Source organism: Coregonus clupeaformis, chromosome 11 (genome assembly GCF_020615455.1).
Source record: "Coregonus clupeaformis isolate EN_2021a chromosome 11, ASM2061545v1, whole genome shotgun sequence".
Lineage (NCBI taxonomy): Eukaryota > Metazoa > Chordata > Actinopteri > Salmoniformes > Salmonidae > Coregonus > Coregonus clupeaformis.
In genome coordinates, this window is record NC_059202.1 from 47,647,851 (window position 1) to 47,666,710 (window position 18,860).

Here is an 18,860-nt window from a genome sequence, read left to right on the forward strand (position 1 = left end):
TTGTTGTTTCTGGCACATTAGCATATTTTGAGGCGTGCCTTGTAAGAGGCTACATTTGTTGCACCCGTGAGTGAGAACGCTGAAGCAATTGAACTGATATGTGTTAGTAGTGTTCCAACAATTACATGTGTATAGGAGGCATAGTAGAGGGGCAGCAGGCCTCAAACCTTTAATGGTTGAGTATTTGCTAGTGATGGGGAAATGAAGCTTGTGCTGACACTGACAAACAGATCAATAGAAATTATGTTGTCTTGAATGCAACCATCTAATAATATAGGCCTATGAAAAGGGGAGACACAAATTGTAGAATATGACGTCCATCTATCCTGGAGGAGGACATTATTGTCCAAAATAACTCCAGTGGCACTGAACCAATGATAATTTGTTGAGAACTTTATCCATAAGAGATGGGGAAATGTATGGGCATACAGCATTGGACAAAGGCCTCAATGGGATAGGGCAACCTGCAGTGTTGACTATTGGTTGTTCCAGCCCAACAATAGATTTAATCTTTATATGACACTAAAACACCTGAATGAATTAAACACAACCAAACAATCAAGTGCCCTGATGATATAGTTGACCTGAAGAAGTGATATTCTTTTCATATGCTTTTCATTTGTTTATGTACTATAGGTTCACCAGCTGACCTCTATCAAGACACCCATGTCGACTGGATTCCCACTGTGAAGATGAGCAATGCTGCAGCAGCATCAGTTTCTACTTCTACTACTTTGTCCTTTTCCAGATATGAAAGGAGAAATCCCTCAATTAGACAAAATGGTAGTCATATGCTGGCCTTGGTCAATCTGAATGATTCTGTTGTGCCATTTAAGTAGAGAGCACCTTCACCTTGTCGACATGACAAAAGTGCCCCCGAATGAAGGGTGTATGGACATACAGTCCAGTGTAGCTCAGTTGGTAGAGCATGGCGCTTGCAACACCAGGGTTGTGGGTTCAATTCCCACGGAGGACCAGTATGAAAATGTATGCACTCACTAACTGTAAGTCGCTCTGGGTAAGAGCGTCTGCTAAATGACTAAAATGTAAAAATGTGAAATGATAAGAGCTTCTGCTAAAATGTGTAAATGTAGCAACTGCTTATTAAACAGAAACACAGTTTCTATGTATTTTATTTATGTACACGTGTGAATATATAAAATGTAATTAGGAAGAACGTGTAAAATACTATTGTTTATTATATTGTAAACATACTGTACTTAACAATAGGCTATTTTGTTGTATGGGTGAAATGTAAAGTATTTTGTGTGTCATCTCTGCTTTGCCTTGCCCAATTGAATAAAATGTATTTTTTATAGCATAACTATTCTTTCTTTCTTTTAATCTGAATGATTCTGTTGTGCCATTTAAGTAGAGAGCACCTTCACCTTGTCGACATGACAAAAGTGCCCCCGAATGAAGGGTGTATTGACATACAGTCCAGTGTAGCTCAGTTGGTAGAGCATGTGGTAAACACATTTAGCATAGGCAATGTAATTGTTGTGGTAGTCTTAGGCAAACCATCTTCATTATCACAGTGGCATAGTAGCACATCCAACTGCCACTCAGACCATCTGTGAGAAAAGTATCTGGCATTGAACTCGGTAGTAGTAGTGTGTATGTTTTAAGTTAAGGATCCCAATTTCTCCTGCTTCCAGACATTTCACTACCTAGGGTTGGATTTGCACTAAACAATTTCATGTCAGCACAAGGCATGTACAAAATATAAACGCAACAAGCAATTTCAAAGATTTTACTGAGTTACAGTTCATATAAGGAAATCAGTCATTTGAAATGAATTCATTAGGCCCTAATCTATGGATTTCACATGACTGGGAATACAGATATGAATCTGTTGGTCACAGACACCTTAAAAAACGTAGGGCCGTGGATCAGAAAACCAGTCAGTATCTGGTGTGACCATCCTTTGCCTCAAGCAGCGTGACATGTGTCCTTCGCACAGAGTTGATCAGGCTGTTGACAGTGGCCTGTGGAATGTTGTCCCACTCCTCTTCAATGGCTGTGCGAAGTTGCTGGATATTGGCGGGAACTGGAACCAGCTGTCGCACACTTCGATTCAGAGCATCCCAAACATGCTCAATGGGTGACATGTCTGTTGAGTATGCAGGCCATGGAAGAACTGGGACATTTTCAGCATCCAGGAATTGTGTACAGATCCTTGCGACATGGGGCAGTGCATTATCATGCTGAAACATGAGGTGATGGCGGCGGATGAATGGCACGACAATGGGCCTCAAGATCTTGTCACGGTATCTCTGTGAATTCAAATTGCGATCAATAAAATGCAATTGTGTTCATTGTCCATAGCTTATGCCTGCCCATTCCATAACCCCACCGCCACCATGGGACAGTCTGTTCACAATGCTGACATCAGCAAACCGCTTGCCCACATGACGCGGTTTTGAGGCCGGTTGGATGTACTGCCAAATTCTCTAAAACGACGTTTGAGGCAGCTTATGGTAGAGAAATGAACATTCAATTCTCTGGCAACAGCTCTGGTGGACATTCCTGCAGTCAGCATGCCAATTACACGCTCCCTCAAAACTTGAGACATCTGTGGCATTGTGTTGTGTGACAAAACTGCACATTTTAGAGTGGCTTTTTATTGTCCCCAGCACAAGGTGCACCTGTGTAATGATCATGCTGTTTAATCAGATTCTTGATATGCCACACCTGTCAGATGGATGGATTATCTTGGCAAATGAGAAATGCTCACTAACAGGGATGTAAACAAATGTGTGCACAAAATGTTAGAGAAATAAGCTTTTTGTGCGTATGGAAAATTACTGGGATATTTTATTTCAGTTCATGAAACATGGGAGCAACACTTTACATTTTGCGTTTACATTTACAACTCTGCTGCCAGTATAATGGTGTAAATGTACAGGGGAAAGTTTTACAGTGTGTATACTGTCACCCCCTCACCCCCTACCCTCAGATGACTCTATGTGACCATTTACGATGTCATCATTACCTTGTCCTCAAAGATCCCTTTAGGCACTACCACTGTTGTCATTTTACTACTAGCTGACATCATAGTGGTTCTGGGGATGTCTAATGAGTGAAGTCACCATCCTATTCCAAGAACAAAGGGTCATTTCTTCAGTCAGTACCATAACAATCTGCCAGAAGCACACACACTCACACGTATGCACACATGCACACATACACACTCACACACACACACACAAACCCAAACAATTCCAACTTCCAAGAATGGTGCGCCTTTGACATATCTGACATAACTTGTGTCTGTTTGTGTCGATGTGTGGTTATCAAATCTCACTGTTATGAAAATATGACCCTCAGAATGACATGTAGGGTTCCTCTCAAACAGACAGACAGACAGCTGACACTACACTGACTCTCTTGCCTAAAGATACGCTACTCTTATGAGCTCAAACACTAACAAATAGTAGAGCAGTTACAGAGCTTCAGGTTAGGGGTCAATTGAGGAGATGAATTGAAACATGATTTATACATTTTTCAATCATGAGCTTTCTGAATTGACAAAGTTCTAATATATGATTGACCTTAACCATGACAATAACCAAAGCGAATGGAGTCAAATATATCCCTATCTTGGTCTCTTGTAGAGACAATTGTACATGGATACTGAGTTCTATCAAACAGCTTGTGAGCCTGCAGGACCTTCACTTGCTAACTCAGTGGATGCTGTGAACAGGAGTCTGCCCTACATATCACACAAACTCTATTAGGAACAATCAATAAGGCTGTCTGCTTAGGCTGCAGTCGCTGGGCTCCAACAGAGGGGCGGGAGACTGTGTGTGTGTGTGGGGTGTGTGTGTGCTTGTGTGTACACTGCTTGGTCATTTATTCAGACAGGCAAGTCAAATTGTGGCAGAAGGAGATAGGGGCACAATGCACTGTGAGCATGAACTAAACCTTGTACCACAAGCTGAGTAATAAAGGAAGGAGTATAACAATAGAGAATGTTGAAATGAAAAAGATGTTTGAGAAATAAATAAACACAAGCACAATCTAACTCATTCTCTAGTTCACTATAATCCAGTTAAATATACAGTACACACAAACTCAGCCTCTCTCTCTCTCTCTCTCTCTCTCTCTCTCTCTCTCTCTCTCTCTCTCTCTCTCTCTCTCTCTCTCTCTCTCTCTCTCTCTCTCTCTCTCTCTCTCTCTCTCTCTCTCTCTCTCTCTCTCTCTCTCTCTCTCTCTCTCTCTCTCTCTCTCTCTCTCTCACAGACACAGACAGACAGACACACACACACACACACACACACACACAGCACCCTGCCTGTTTCAGAGTGCACATGACAGCTACTGTGAGAGAGAGCTATTGTATGTCCTTGAGGCACCTGACAGTGCATGGTCATCAGAGCAGGTGCTGAGGCTTCATGGGGACAAGGACGATGGGAAGGAGACTAGGAGGGAGGCAGGGAGGGCAGCCTTGGGTCCTGCTACCTGGCTCAACACACTGATATGTAGGATTTACGCACAAGCAATCACTAAAATGGATTAATAAGGTAGACTAGCTGTAATATCCATGAGGGTTTGTATTTGTATTTTAGGGATCCCCTTTAGCTGCTACACTTCCTGGGGTCCAAACACATTAATAAGGCAAATCACACAAAAAACATCATTACAGTACCAGTAAAAAGTTTGGACACACCTACTCATTCAAGGGTTTTTCTTTATTTTTTTTTACTATTTTCTACATTGTAGAATAATAGTGAAGACATCAAAACTATGAAATAACACATATGGAATCATGTAGTAACCAAAAAAGTGTTAAACAAATCAAAATATATTTTATATTTGAGATTCTTCAAAGTAGCCACCCTTTGCCTTGATGACAGCTTTGCATACACAGGGTCTGCGGTTGTGAGGCCTGTTGGACTGTCAAAAGGGTGATGTGTACGCGGCAAGTGAAGTCAGACGCAGGACACAGAGAATCAGGATGACTACTTTACTGAATGCAAACGCACAATCAAAAGTCTCCAAAACACTGGAGGGGAAAAACACCCTGTGCGTAATGAGGCGAAATAGCTATGCCGAACATCAACGAGACAATACACAATAACACACAAAGGCCAAACGTAAAACAAGGGAACTTATATGCTACACAATCAACACTAATAAGCAACAGGTGTATAAACTAGACAACACAAGACAAACACCGAAAACATCGATCGGCAGTAGCTAGTACTCCGGGGACGACGAACGCCGAAGCCTGCCCGAGCAAGGAGGAGGAGCAGCCTCGGCAGAATCCGTGACATGGACGTAGTGCCAAATTCTCTAAAACGACATTAGAGGTGTCTTATGGTAAAGAAATGAACATTAAATTCTCTGGCAACAACTCTGGTGGACATTCCTGCAGTCAGCATGCCAATTGCACGCTCCCTCAAAACTTGAGACATCTGTGGCATTGTGTTGTGTGACAAAACTACACATTTTAGAGTGGCCTTTTATTGTCCCCAGCACAAGGTGTAATGATCACTATCAGGTGGATGGATTATCTTGGCAAAGGAGACATGCTCACTAACAGGGATGTAAACAAATATTTCAAAAACATTGAGTGAAATAACCTTTTAATGCATATGGAATATTAATGGGATATTTTATTTCAGCTCATGAAACATGAGACCAACACTACATGTTGTGTTTATATTTTTTTGTTCAGCGTAATAAAAGGGGTTAGTCGTAGTAGAGCATACCAAGTACAAATAGGGGAGATTATACTTTTTTTTAAACAAGTATTTAGCTTATCGTGCACATTCACGAGAGTTTTACCATTTTAAATCGACCTAAATATGTAGAGAGATAAATTGAGCAAAAAATAATGGGCATTTGGATCAAATATTGACAAAGAGAGAAGCCGAACACCCCTATTACCGCGCTGCCTGTAGCCTATTGCTAAAACGCAGACGAGGCGAGGCACTTGAGTCTGTTTCACACAAAACCACACCGGCGATACAGGACCAGAGACGCAACACGAGTGATGATGTCTGCCCCGTGCATGTGCTTCTGTCACAATTTCATTCCTTGAGACGCTTCATTCCGAAAAAGACCAACATCCCAATTTTACAGAAGACGAATCTATACTAAAGGTAAAAATAATTTAGAGGAAATATATGTGTTGGGCTGAATAGAATACTGTGGCAGTGCGCAGGATGTGGGCAGTATGATGAAATACCGCACATGGATGGCACTACAGAGGAGATGCGGCTGGGCGGGGAGGGAGGCATTAATTTATGTTCATTCCTAGAACAAATTGTCTCTTGAATAAATAACATGGCGCCAGGTATTCATCGGATCCATTGCTTTTTCGACATGTAGCCTATGTATTTAATCATGCATTTATGTATTCACATACGCATGCATGTCTAGCCTTTTTAATAGCCTAATTTAGCACTTTATAGTGGAATATGCCATACAGCGACGTATTCAATACGAACATGGAACGATTTCTTATTTCATCATAGATGGAAATGCACATGCACATTTAATACAGTAGTCAAATGTTATTATCAAGACAATCGTTCTGTATACAGGCTACAGCCTAGCTTACTACTCCACCTACACCCTAAAATGTACGTTTATTACCATTAACGTTTATTTGCGGATGAAATTAAGCCCATACGTAGTAAATGAACAAGTCTAATCTGGAAGTGGTCAAAGGAAATCATTTAATCACTTAAACCACGGGTCGGTCAAAAGCGATAGATAGACGGCTATAGTCTGCACCATTGCAACATTGTATAATTTCGGGTTTTTGGGGGGTTTCTTTTGTGCACAATGGGGATTTAAAAAACTATCGTCCGAAGCATGATCACATCACAACTATTATACTAATACATTAAGTGCTATATTCTGGGTCTTTTTTATTACATTTTTCGTTTGTTGGTTTTGTTGAGCTGGGAGGACAATGCGTGTTTGGGTTGGTATGCAAATTGCCTCGTGCTCAGCGTTGGGGTTCAATTATTTAGATGCGTGGATACCTGATCGTCTCGATATCAGACCTGTCATAGCAAAAGTCCATTCCATGTTTGGGTAAAAGTAAACAATAAATAGACAATGGCACATCCATAGATTTTGGTCACATTTGTCATATGAGGATTTCCTTGTGAGAAATTGATTATTCTAAGATATTCAGTTAATTAAAAACAGGAACACAAAGAATGTCCTTGCATTTATGTTATCATTCCTTGTCCTCAACAATTGCCCAAGGCAAGTTTTCTAACATGCACACACAACAGGTTGGAGACCATCCAGACTACAATGTCTGGCTGATGAAGTATGAGGGGTGATTCTATTCTAATCAAGTGTGATCACAGACTGTGTATAGGAAGGAAATTACATTAATAGAACTAGTTGTGGTTTAGTTGAAAAGAGGAATGGAAACTTGGTTTTTTTACACATCTAAACATCTAACAGTTATTGCATCCCCATGAATCATACACCCCCATGCTGTTTTCCCTGAAGTAATTAATATTGCATTTTGAAGATTTATATTGTACCCTAAGTAATTTTGTTTTTGGATTTCTTTCCCCTCAGGCATTTTGTGATAATGAAGAAATAAACAACTCCTTCTCAACCCTCCATCACACACCTCCAAGACAGATACTTTATCCAACCCCTGACAGACCAACTCTAAGCCCTTGCCTTGTACAGACAGTACCCTGAACTCAGAATAACTACCAGAACTGCACTGCCCCCACACCCCTCCCGCTACTAGCCCAAAGACATTCCGCCCCTCGCCCTGGTCTGCTTTATCAAATGCCCAAAAACAGCAAGGCCGTCAAGAGAGAGCTTGACGATGAAGTCACAGAGTCCGTCAAAGACCTGCTATCCAATGAGGACACGTGTGATGATTCCTTTAAGAAGAGCTCGCTCATCGTGGGTAGCGGCGGAGGTGATGGGGAAGGGAAGGAGCTTAACCTTAACGGAGACATGGACATGGAGGACAGAGGCTCGGATGCAGAAGATGACGCAGCGAGGCCAGCCTGGAACAGCAAGCTGCAGTACATCCTGGCCCAGGTGGGCTTCTCTGTAGGCCTGGGCAATGTCTGGAGGTTCCCCTACCTGTGTCAGAAGAACGGAGGGGGTGAGTGGCTGTTGTGCTTATTGGTTAGGGTATAGAAGTCGCCTGCCCATGGGGTTAGGATTTGGGGAGGTTAGCCTGCCACCTCCTGCTGATCAACATCACAGTGGTCACATGACTGTATGAGTTTCTCTGTCTCCTCTTTTAGTAGCTAACAGCTAACCTGGTAACAATCACCAAATAACACAATGAACCACATTGCAATAGGCAACAATAACAGTAACCCCCCTAAATAACAGTTATTTTAACCACACAGCAACAACCAATAACAAAACACCTAGCACATCATTGGTGTCCACAACTACACCAGCACAGCAACAACTTAATATCAACCAAAACACCATCCATAACTGAACCAATACAGCAACAATATAATCAAAAAAACAGCAGTATATAAATAGCCAGAGAAGCTATTACAGCCTCCTGCCTTCTTAACCCCAGGAGTCTAGTTAATCTCCGTTACATTACAGACAGTGTAAATAAGGCGTAGTGGCCGTCGCTGGCCGTCATACTAAAGAGGTCTGATCACGTCTCCATGTGTCACAAGACACGTGTCATCTACATGTCATGTGGAGTTCTACCTGGAGATGATCATCATCCAAAGCCTTTTACTGCTGGCTAAGTGAAAGCTGATTACTTAGCAGCCACTATTATGTCTAGCTCTCTCAGACAGTGTGGGCAGATACACAGTAATGACTAGCCCTAGTGGATGCGTGTTGTCGGTGTGAATTTTATTGGATTTCCCTGCCTGTATGTGTCTGTCTGGAAGGGTGTGTGTGAATGCATGTCTATGCATGTGTGGATCTGTAAATGGTTTCTGATAGGTTGTCACTAGCATCACGTTCTCAGTATTTAATGCTAACTGCATTTTGATGCAGAGCTATAAAAGCAGTTATACAAGTTATCAAAGCCGTTTCTTATGGGTGAGTGGGTTGAATTGTCTCCAAAATCACATCCTGAACATGCTTTTATGAATGAATCTAGCCTTAGTAACATGGCCTCAAGACTCACTAGTTCCACTGACTCAACCAAGCTACCAACCCTGCCTGGTTTACAAGTGGCATCAGTGGCTGTGACGTCAAAGGGAGGCACCCTGGCACAGCCTGGGCACCACTACAGGATGACTCAGTAGTTTTGTTTTTAAGGAGTGGGGAAAAGTGGGAAAGATAGGAGAAAGTGTCTCACATAGACAGTGGGTTGCTTTCGAACCCACACAGATAACAGTATTTATGTGTGCGGTATAGTGGCGAGACTAACAAGAACACCCAGGCCACATGAGTAATTTATTACTCAAAAGTTATTAAAAAAGTACAAATTAAAAATAAAATAAAACATTTGAAAGAGGAGAGTAGGGCCAGGAGTATTTCCTGATCAGGTCACATAGTCAGGAAGTTGTGGGGAATAATAACATGTGCTTCTGTAATACTGTATTAAAAACCAATGCCAAGTCTTTATTTATTTATCATAAACTAAATCAAACCAAAGTTTATTGGTGGCGTACACAGATTTGCAGATGTTATCGCAGGTGCAGCGAAATGCTTGGGTTTCTAGCGCCAGGAGTGCATTAATAATAACTAGCAATACAACAACAACAAAAAACGCACATAATCCCCAAAAATGTAAGAAAGGAATTAAGAAATATTAGGAGCAGCAATGTCAGAGTCCGGAATATATACACACTGAACCCCAAAAAAAGCAACATGCAACAATGTCAAAGATTTTACTGAGTTACAGTTCATTTGTGAACCATTTCAGGAAACTAGGCGTATGTCGCGGGACACTACTTCACAAGAGAGACATTTGAACTGAAACTTAAATAAAAAAATCTAAATGCGTTTTTTGGCAGAAATGCCTTCTCGAACATTAAATATATAATTATCATGTGCCTTAATAACAAACTTGTATGCCATCTGTAAATACAGTGAGGGAAAAAAAGTATTTGTTCCCCTGCTGATTTTGTACGTTTGCCCACTGACAAAGACATGATCAGTCTATAATTTTAATGGTAGGTTTATTTGAACAGTGAGAGACAGAATAACAACAACAAAATCAAGAAAAACGCATGTCAAAAATGTTATAAATTAATTTGCATTTTAATGAGGGAAATAAGTATTTGACCCCTCTGGGCAAAACATGCCTTAGTACTTGGTGGCAAAACCCTTGTTGGCAATCACAGAGGTCAGACGTTTCTTGTAGTTAGTCATTAAGGTTTCGAGGCTGACGTTTGACAACTCGAACCTTAAGCTCCCTCCACAGATTTTCTATGGGATTAAGGTCTGGAGACTGGCTAGGCCACTCCAGGACCTTAATGTGCTTCTTCTTGAGCCACTCCTTTGTTGCGTTGGCCGTGTGTTTTGGGTCATTGTCATGCTGGAATACCCATCCACGACCCATTTTCAATGCCCTGGCTGAGGGAAGGAGGTTCTCACCCAAGATTTGACGGTACATGGCCCCGTCCATCGTCCCTTTGATGCGGTGAAGTTGTCCTGTCCCCTTAGCAGTAAAACACCCCCAAAGCATAATGTTTCCACCTCCGTGTTTGACGGTGGGGATGGTGTTCTTGGGGTCATAGGCAGCATTCCTCCTCCTCCAAACACGTTGAGTTGATGCCAAAGAGCTCGATTTTGGTCTCATCTGACCACAACACTTTCACCCAGTTCTCCTCTGAATCATTCAGATGTTCGTTGGCAAACTTCAGACGGGCCTGTATATGTGCTTTCTTGAGCAGGGGGACCTTGCGGGCGCTGCAGGATTTCAGTCCTTCACGGCGTAGTGTGTTACCAATTGTTTTCTTGGTGACTATGGTCCCAGCTGCCTTGAGATCATTGACAAGATCCTCCCGTGTAGTTCTGGGCTGATTCCTCACCGTTCTCATGATCATTGCAACTCCATGAGGTGAGATCTTGCAGGGAGCCCCAGGCCGAGGGAGATTGACAGTTATTTTATGTTTTTTCCATTTGCGAATAATCGCACCAACTGTTGTCACCTTCTCACCAAGCTGCTTGGCGATGGTCTTGTAGCCCATTCCAGCCTTGTGTAGGTCTACAATCGTGTCCCTGACATCCTTGGAGAGCTCATTGGTCTTGGCCATGGTGGAGAGTTTGGAATCTGATTGATTGATTGCTTCTGTGGACAGGTGTCTTTTGTACAGGTAACAAGCTGAGATTAGGAGCACTCCCTTTAAGAGTGTGCTCCTAATCTCAGCTCGTTACCTGTATAAAAGACACCTGGGAGCCAGAAATCCTTCTGATTGAGAGGGGGTCAAATACTTATTTCCCTCATTAAAATGCAAATCAATTTATAACATTTTTGACATGCGTTTTTCTGGATTTTGTTGTTGTTATTCTGTCTCTCACTGTTCAAATAAACCTACCATTAAAATTATAGACTGATCATTTCTTTGTCAGTGGGCAAACGTACAAAATCAGCAGGGGATCAAATACTTTTTTCCCTCACTGTATTTCAAGCCTACCTTCAAACTCAGTGCCACTCAGTGCTTGACATCATTGGATAATCAAAAGAAATCAGTCAAGACCTCAGAAAAATAATTGTAGACCTCCACAAGTCTGGTTCATCCTTGGGAGCAATTTCCAAACGCCTGAAGGTACCACGTTCAAACAATAGTACGCAAGTATAAACACCATGGGACCACGCAGCCTAAATACCGCTCAGGAAGGAGACGCGTTCTGTCTCCTAGAGATGAACGTACTTTGGTGCGAAAAGTGCAAATCAATCCCAGAACAACAGCAAAGGACATGGTGAAGATGCTTGAGGAAACAGGTACAAAAGTATCTATATCCACAGTAAAACGAGTCCTATATCGACATAACCTGAAAGGCCGCTCAGCAAGGAAGAAGCCACTGCTCCAAAACCGCCATTAAAAAAAGCCAGACTATGTTTTGCAACTGCACATGGGGACAAAGATTGTAGTTTTTGGAGAAATGTCCTCTGGTCTGATGAAACAAAAATAGAACTGTTTGGCCATAATGACCATCGTTATGTTTGGAGGAAGGGGGTGCTTGCAAGCCGAAGAAAATCAGACATGGCAATCTGCACAAAGGCAATAAGGCCATTTTTAAACAAGGGATGAGCTTTTCTTAGTAATCTACTTGAGAACCATTTCAGGTTCAAGTAAAACGTTTGTTTAAGTGAAGCTTTGAGAGAGAGGTTTAGTGCTTTTATATTTAATAATCTCAGCCCACCCAGTTCATATTCATTATATAGATAGGCACACTTTATCTTGTCTGGTTTAGCATCCCAGATAAAGTGAAATATTTTTTGCTCATATGATTTGAAAAACGAATCATCAGGAGTAGGCAGCGCCATTAGTGAGTAAAGAGAGATATGACTAAGGAGTTAATCAGTGTAATTTTTCCATAAATAGACAGCTATTTACCTCTCCATGGTTGAAGGATCTTGTCTATTTTGACTAGTTTTCTATTGGAATTAATTGTAGAGAGCTCATTTATATATATTTTTTATATTAATATCAAGTATGTCTACTTCATCGTCAGCCCATTTTATAGGTAAACTGCAGGGTAATGTAAAAGTTGCATTTTTTTAAAGATCCAGTACGTAATATGGTACACTTATCATAATTAGGTTTTAGTCTAGAGAGGCCAGAAAAGTTATCTAGACCTTCATTGAGACATTGCAGGGATCTAGCTTGCAGACTTAAAACTTGAGCCATCGGCATACATGGACATCTTTGTTTTTAAGCCTTGGATTTCTAATCCTCTAATGTTGTTATTTGATCTGATTTGAATAGTTAGCATTTTGATGGCCATAACGAATAGATATGGTGACAGCGGACACCCTTGTTTAACGCGTCTTGACAGTTCAAAACTCTCAGAGAAGTAGCCATTATTTACTATTTTACACCTGGGGTTGCTATACATTACTTTTACCCATTGAATAAGAGACTCACCGAAATTGAAAAAATCTAGGTATTTATATATAAAATACAGTCTTACTTTGGGTGGTCCTCTGTAGCTCAATTGGTAACGCCAGGGTAGTGGGTTCGATCCCCGGGACCACCCATACGTAATAATGTATGCACACATGACTGTAAGTCGCTTTGGATAAAAGCATCTGCTAAATGGCATATACATTTTTAATTAATCAAAGGCCTTTTCAAAATCCACTATGAATACCAGGCCTGGCTTCTTAGATGTTTCATGTTGTTCTATTATTTCTAGTATTTGTCGTATATTATCTCCAATGTATCATCCATGTAAAAAACCTGTCTGATCAGGATGAACAATACCTGGTAAAACCTTTTTCATTCTGAGTGCTATGCATTTCGCTAGTATTTTTGCATCACAACATTAAAGTGTAAGACTGGACTGGATCTTTATATTTGCCATCTGGGTCTTGTTTTAATAGTAGTGAAATCAGACCTTCCTGCTGAGTACCTGACAGACTACCATTTCTCTAGAAGTAGTTAAAACAAGTTAATAATGGATGTTACCGATATGCCATAATGCCCCGGGGATTTCTCCAGACTGAAAGGATTTAATAGCCTCAAAAAGTTATTCCTGGCCTTCGCACTGATCTTTTTGTGAATTTGTTAATTTTTCATTCCTCCAGTTCTTTTTGTTTTTTCTCTAACTTGTTTTGTATCTCTGTAATACTGTTTCTATTTCTATCTACCTGCACTATTAGTTCCTGTATTTTCCAGAAGTAGTCAAGACGACCAGCTTGATTAAGTCTCCTCCATGTATATCTCACTAGGTCAGGGTTTTTTAGTCTCCAAATATCCACTATTTCTAATGTGTCCATAATATTTGTGATTTCCTTAAGGGCACAGTGATGATAGTTTGTAGAGTGATTTCCTTTACTGTCAATTGAGGTACTTAACACTGTGTTATAGTCTCCCACCATAATGATTTGATCGTTTGTTGCCTGTAAATTCAATAGATTGGTATAAATATTTTTGAAGAAGTATGGATCATCCTGATTTGGACTATATAGACAACGTTGACATCAGCAAACCACTCTCCAAAACGATGCCATACATGCTGACTGCCATCTGCCCGGTACAGTTGAAACCGGGATTCATCTGTGATGAGCATGCAGAGGACCTTACCTGAGACACTTTATGACAGTTTTTGCAGAAATTCTTCGGTTGTGCAAACCCACAGTTTCATCAACTGTCCGGTGGCTGTTCTCAGACGATCCCTTAGGTGAAGAAACCGTATGTGGAGGTCCTGGGCTGGCGTGGTTATACGTGGTCTGCGGTTGTGAGGCTGGTTGGACGTACTGCCAAATTCTCTATAACTGCATTGGAGGCGGCTTATGGTAGAGAAATGAACATTAAATTCTCTGGCAACAGCTCTGGTGGACATTCCTGCAGTCAGCATGCCAATTGCACGATCTCTCAAAACTTGAGACATCTGTGGCATTGTGTTGTGTGACAAAACTACACATTTTAGAGTGGCCTTTTACGGTCACCAGCACAAGGTGCACCTGTGTAATGATTATGCTGTTTAATTAGCTTCTTGATATGCCACAACTGTCAGGTGGATGGATTATCTTGACAAAGGAGAAATGCTCTCTAACAGGGATGTAAACTCATTTGTGACTGACCGGCTCGATTCGGTCATATGTTGAAATTGTGTTTTTTACGTTGAATAAAAGTAGAGAATATTCCGCTCCAGCCATTACCACAAGCTCATCCTCCCCAATTAAGGTGCCACCAACCTCCTGTGTTGTTCACCCATTCAGCATCGTTCACACCCTCTTAAGCCTTCACCCCACCCATCTCTTTAAGAATTCACATGAGGCCATGTGCTAAACAGAGTGAGTAAGGTAGTGTAGTAAACAACCAAAGATTTCAAGACTAAAAGTGTTGAAAGTAGTAGCAAAAAAACACTTTATCTAGTTCTAGGCCTATATCCAAATCTGAGTTTGGTGCAGGTCATGTTGTTCTTTACATTACCATCTCTGGTAAACACACACTATATCAAATAAAATCAACATTTATTTGTCACATGCACAGGATACAGCAGGTGTAAATGGTACAGTGAATTGCATATTTGCATAGTAGCAATATCAGAAATAGAAAGTGTCCAGATAAATATTTTATAAATATTTTATAGTTATTAGATGATTCTTACCCAGACAAATGTTGCACAAAGACTCACAGCTATAATCGCTGCCAAAGGTGATTCTAACATGTATTGACTCAGGGGGCTGAATACTTATCTAATCAAGATACTGTGCCTTCAGAAAGTATTCATACCCCTTGGCGTATTACACATTTTGTTGTGTTACAGCCTGAATTCAAAACGGATTAAATAGATTTATTTTTCACCCATTTAGCCGATTAGAGCTGTGAGTCTTTCTGGATAAGTCTCTAAGAGTTTTGCCCACCTCGATTGTACAATATTCGCCCATGATTATTTTCCAAAATCTTCAAGCTCTGTCAAATTGCACCCGGCCACACTACAGTGTGTATGACCCCATTGATTCGTACAGTTTGTAACACTCATCTCCCATCCGAATGCTTGAAAATAACAATGCAAAGTAACAAAATGTGATATCATATCACGTAAAAGTGAATTACTTAGGCTTTAGGAAATGCAACCAACTACAGAGATTGATTTACATGTTTACATTTGAGTCATTTAGCAGACGCTCTTATCCAGAGGGACTTACAGTTATTGCATTCATCTTAAGATAGCTAAGTGGGACAAACAGATATCACAGTCATAGTAAGTACATTTTTCCTCAATAAAGTAGCTATCAGCAAAGTCAGAGCTAGTAAGGGGAAAAAATAAAATAAAAAGTTAAGCGCAAGTTTTACTTTTGTATTTGGAATGTGTGTGCCTGAAATGGTCAATTGATTTTAAATGAATAACTATGACTTACAGTATGTTGGGTCTGTTTTCACAGGCTTCACATCATATCCCCCCTTCTTTGCCTTGGGAAAGCTGATTTTGTATCACAGCATTCCTGCCGCGGTGATTGCCCGGGAAGCTGTGCAGACAGAGTAGATGTTGAATTTTCTAAAATGTCCATCATTACAGCTTGATGATAGTGGAAAGACAAAAGGAGATGGAAAGTCAAATAATAATACCCCCTTACCCCCTAATCATCATGATCAGCCCCAATGACACAAGATACATCAACTGTAAGACAACAACCCACACAATGGAATGGCAAAATATGATTTTCAAGGATAAATTACAAATACTATACACAACGCAACTACTTTTGTGGACAACATTCCTTAATGTCAGCTGTATGCTGGCAGTTCTCAGACTCAATGTAGGGGGCTTAGGGATGGAAGAACCAAAACCATATAGTGACTATCAGGTGTGTTACAGAAAATATACTGTTCACAAGTTAAACCAGCCACAGCCACCGTGTCAGACTCATCAAACTCTAATACTTACATTATGTGGAGTAACTACAATGTTGTTGATCTATCCTCAGTTTTTAACCCATAAGAGTCTAAGCCCTGTCTAAGCCGGGGGAGGGGGAGGGTTCTACTAAGCTACAGTACATTTGGAAATTATTCAGACCCCTTGACTTTTTCCACATTTTGTGAAGTTACAGCCTTATTCTAAAATGAGTTAAATTGTTTTTTCCCCTCATCAATCTACACACAATGCCCCATAATGACAAAGCAAAAACAGGTTTTTAGAAATGTTTGCAAATTTATTCAAAATAAAACACTGAAATATACAGTGATTACAGCCTCGAGTCTTCTTGGGTATGACGCTACAAGCTTGGCACACCTGTATTTGGGGAGTTTCTCTCTTCTCTGCAGATCCTCTCAAGCTCTGTCAGGTTGGATGGGGAGCATCGCTGCACAGCTATTTTCAGGTCTCTCCAGAGATGTTCGATCGGGTTCAAGTCCGGGCTCTGGCTGGGCCACTCAAGGACATTCAGAGACTTTTCCCAAAGCCACTCCTGCGTTGTCTTGGCTGTTTGCTTAGGGTCGTTGTCCTGTTGGAAGATTAACCTTCACCCCAGTTTGAGGTCCTGAGCGCTCTGGAGCAGGTTTTCATCAAGGATCTCTCTGTACTTTGCTCCGTTCATTTTTCCCTCGATCCTGACTAGTGTCCCAGTCCCTGCCGCTGAAAAACATCCCCACAGCATGATGCTGCCACCACCATGATTCACAGTAGGGATGGTGCCAGGATTCCTCCAGACCTGACGCTTGGCATTCAGACCAAAGAGTTCAATCTTGGTTTCATCAAACCAGGGAATCTTGTTTCTCATGGTCTGAGAGTCCTTTTAGATGCCTTTTGTCAAACTACAAGCGGGCTGTCATATGCCCTTTACTGAGGAGTGGCTTCCGTCTGGCCACTCTACCATAAATGCCTGATTGGTGGAGTGATGCAGAGATGGTTGTCCTTCTGGAAGGTTCTCCCATCGCCACAGAGGAACTGGAGCTCTGTCAGAGTGACCATCGGGTTCTTGGTCACCTCCCTGACCAAGGCCCTTCTCCCCCGATTGCTCAGTTTGGTCGGGCGGCCAGCTCTAGGAAGAGTCTTGGTGGTTCCAAACTTCTTCCATTTAAGAATGATGGAGGCCACTGTGTTCTTAGGGACCTTCAATGCTGCAGAATTGTTTTGGTACCCTTCCCCAGATCTGTGCCTCTACACAATCCTGTCTCGGAGCTCTACGGACAATTCCTTCGACCTCATGGCTTGGGTTTTGCTCAGACATGCACTGTCAACTGTGGGAACTTATATGGTCCTCTGTAGCTCAGCTGGTAGAGCACGGCGCTTATAACGCCAAGGTAGTGGGTTCGATCCCCGGGACCACCCATACACAAAAAATGTATGCACGAATGACTGTAAGTCGCTTTGGATAAAAGCGTCTGCTAAATGGCATATTATTATTATTATTATATAGACATGTGTGTACCTTTCCAAATCATGTCCAATCAATTGCATTTACCACAAGTGGACTCCAATCAAGTTGTAGAAACATCTTAAGGATGATCAATGGAAACAGGATGTACCTGAGCTCAATTTCCAGTCTCATAGCAAAGGGTCTGAATATTTATGTAAATAAGGTATTTCTGTTTTTAATTTGCAAAAATGTCTAAAAACCAGTTTTTGCTTTTTCATTATGGGGTATTGTGTGAAGATATTTAATCAATTTTAGAATAAGGCAGTAACGTAACAAAATGTGGAGAAAGTGAAGGGGTCTGAATACTTTCAGAATGCACCCTATATGGAATTGTTTTAAGGTCATACCAAGGATAATTTTGCTATTTGATTTTAAGACTCCTTGAAGTATAAAAAAATATATAAAACAATTATTTGATGAAAAATATTATTTGGCCTTACTGCTATTAGCCCATACAAACGCAATTAATATCAGATTCACTACGTGGAACAACAGGTAGTGCCCCAAAAAAATATCTAAAGGAAGTTTGTTCTTAAGTGTCTATCCTATATCTGAGAGGTATAAGAAAGATCAGGAAACCTGTATTAACTGTATTAAATTCACCATTGGCCTCATGGTGAAATCCCTGAGTGGTTTCCTTCCTCTCCGGCAACTGAGTTAGGAAGGACACCTGTATCTTTGTAGTGACTGGGTGTATTGATACACCATCCAAAGTGTAATTAATAACTTCACCATGCTCAAAGGGATATTCAATACCCATCTACCAATAGGTGCCCTTCTTTGCGAGGTATTGGAAACCTGGTCTTTGTGGTTGAATCTGTGTTTCAAATTCACTGCTCGACTGAGGGATCTTACAGATAATTGTATGTGTTGGGTAGAGAGATGA

General features: G+C 41.1%; 1 protein-coding gene across 1 annotated transcript in view; it reads left to right on the forward strand.

Annotated features, from left to right (window-relative positions):
• Positions 1–5,936: 5,936 nt before the first annotated feature.
• The window catches only part of LOC121531524 (sodium-dependent neutral amino acid transporter B(0)AT2-like), a 57,622-nt gene continuing 44,698 nt past the window's right edge, over positions 5,937–18,860 (forward strand). The window contains exons 1-2 of the mRNA XM_041836775.2: positions 5,937–6,110; positions 7,558–8,107. Of these exons, the coding sequence (XP_041692709.1) occupies positions 7,780–8,107 (328 nt within the window). The 5' untranslated portion in view covers positions 5,937–6,110; positions 7,558–7,779. The remainder of the gene's footprint in view (positions 6,111–7,557; positions 8,108–18,860) is intronic.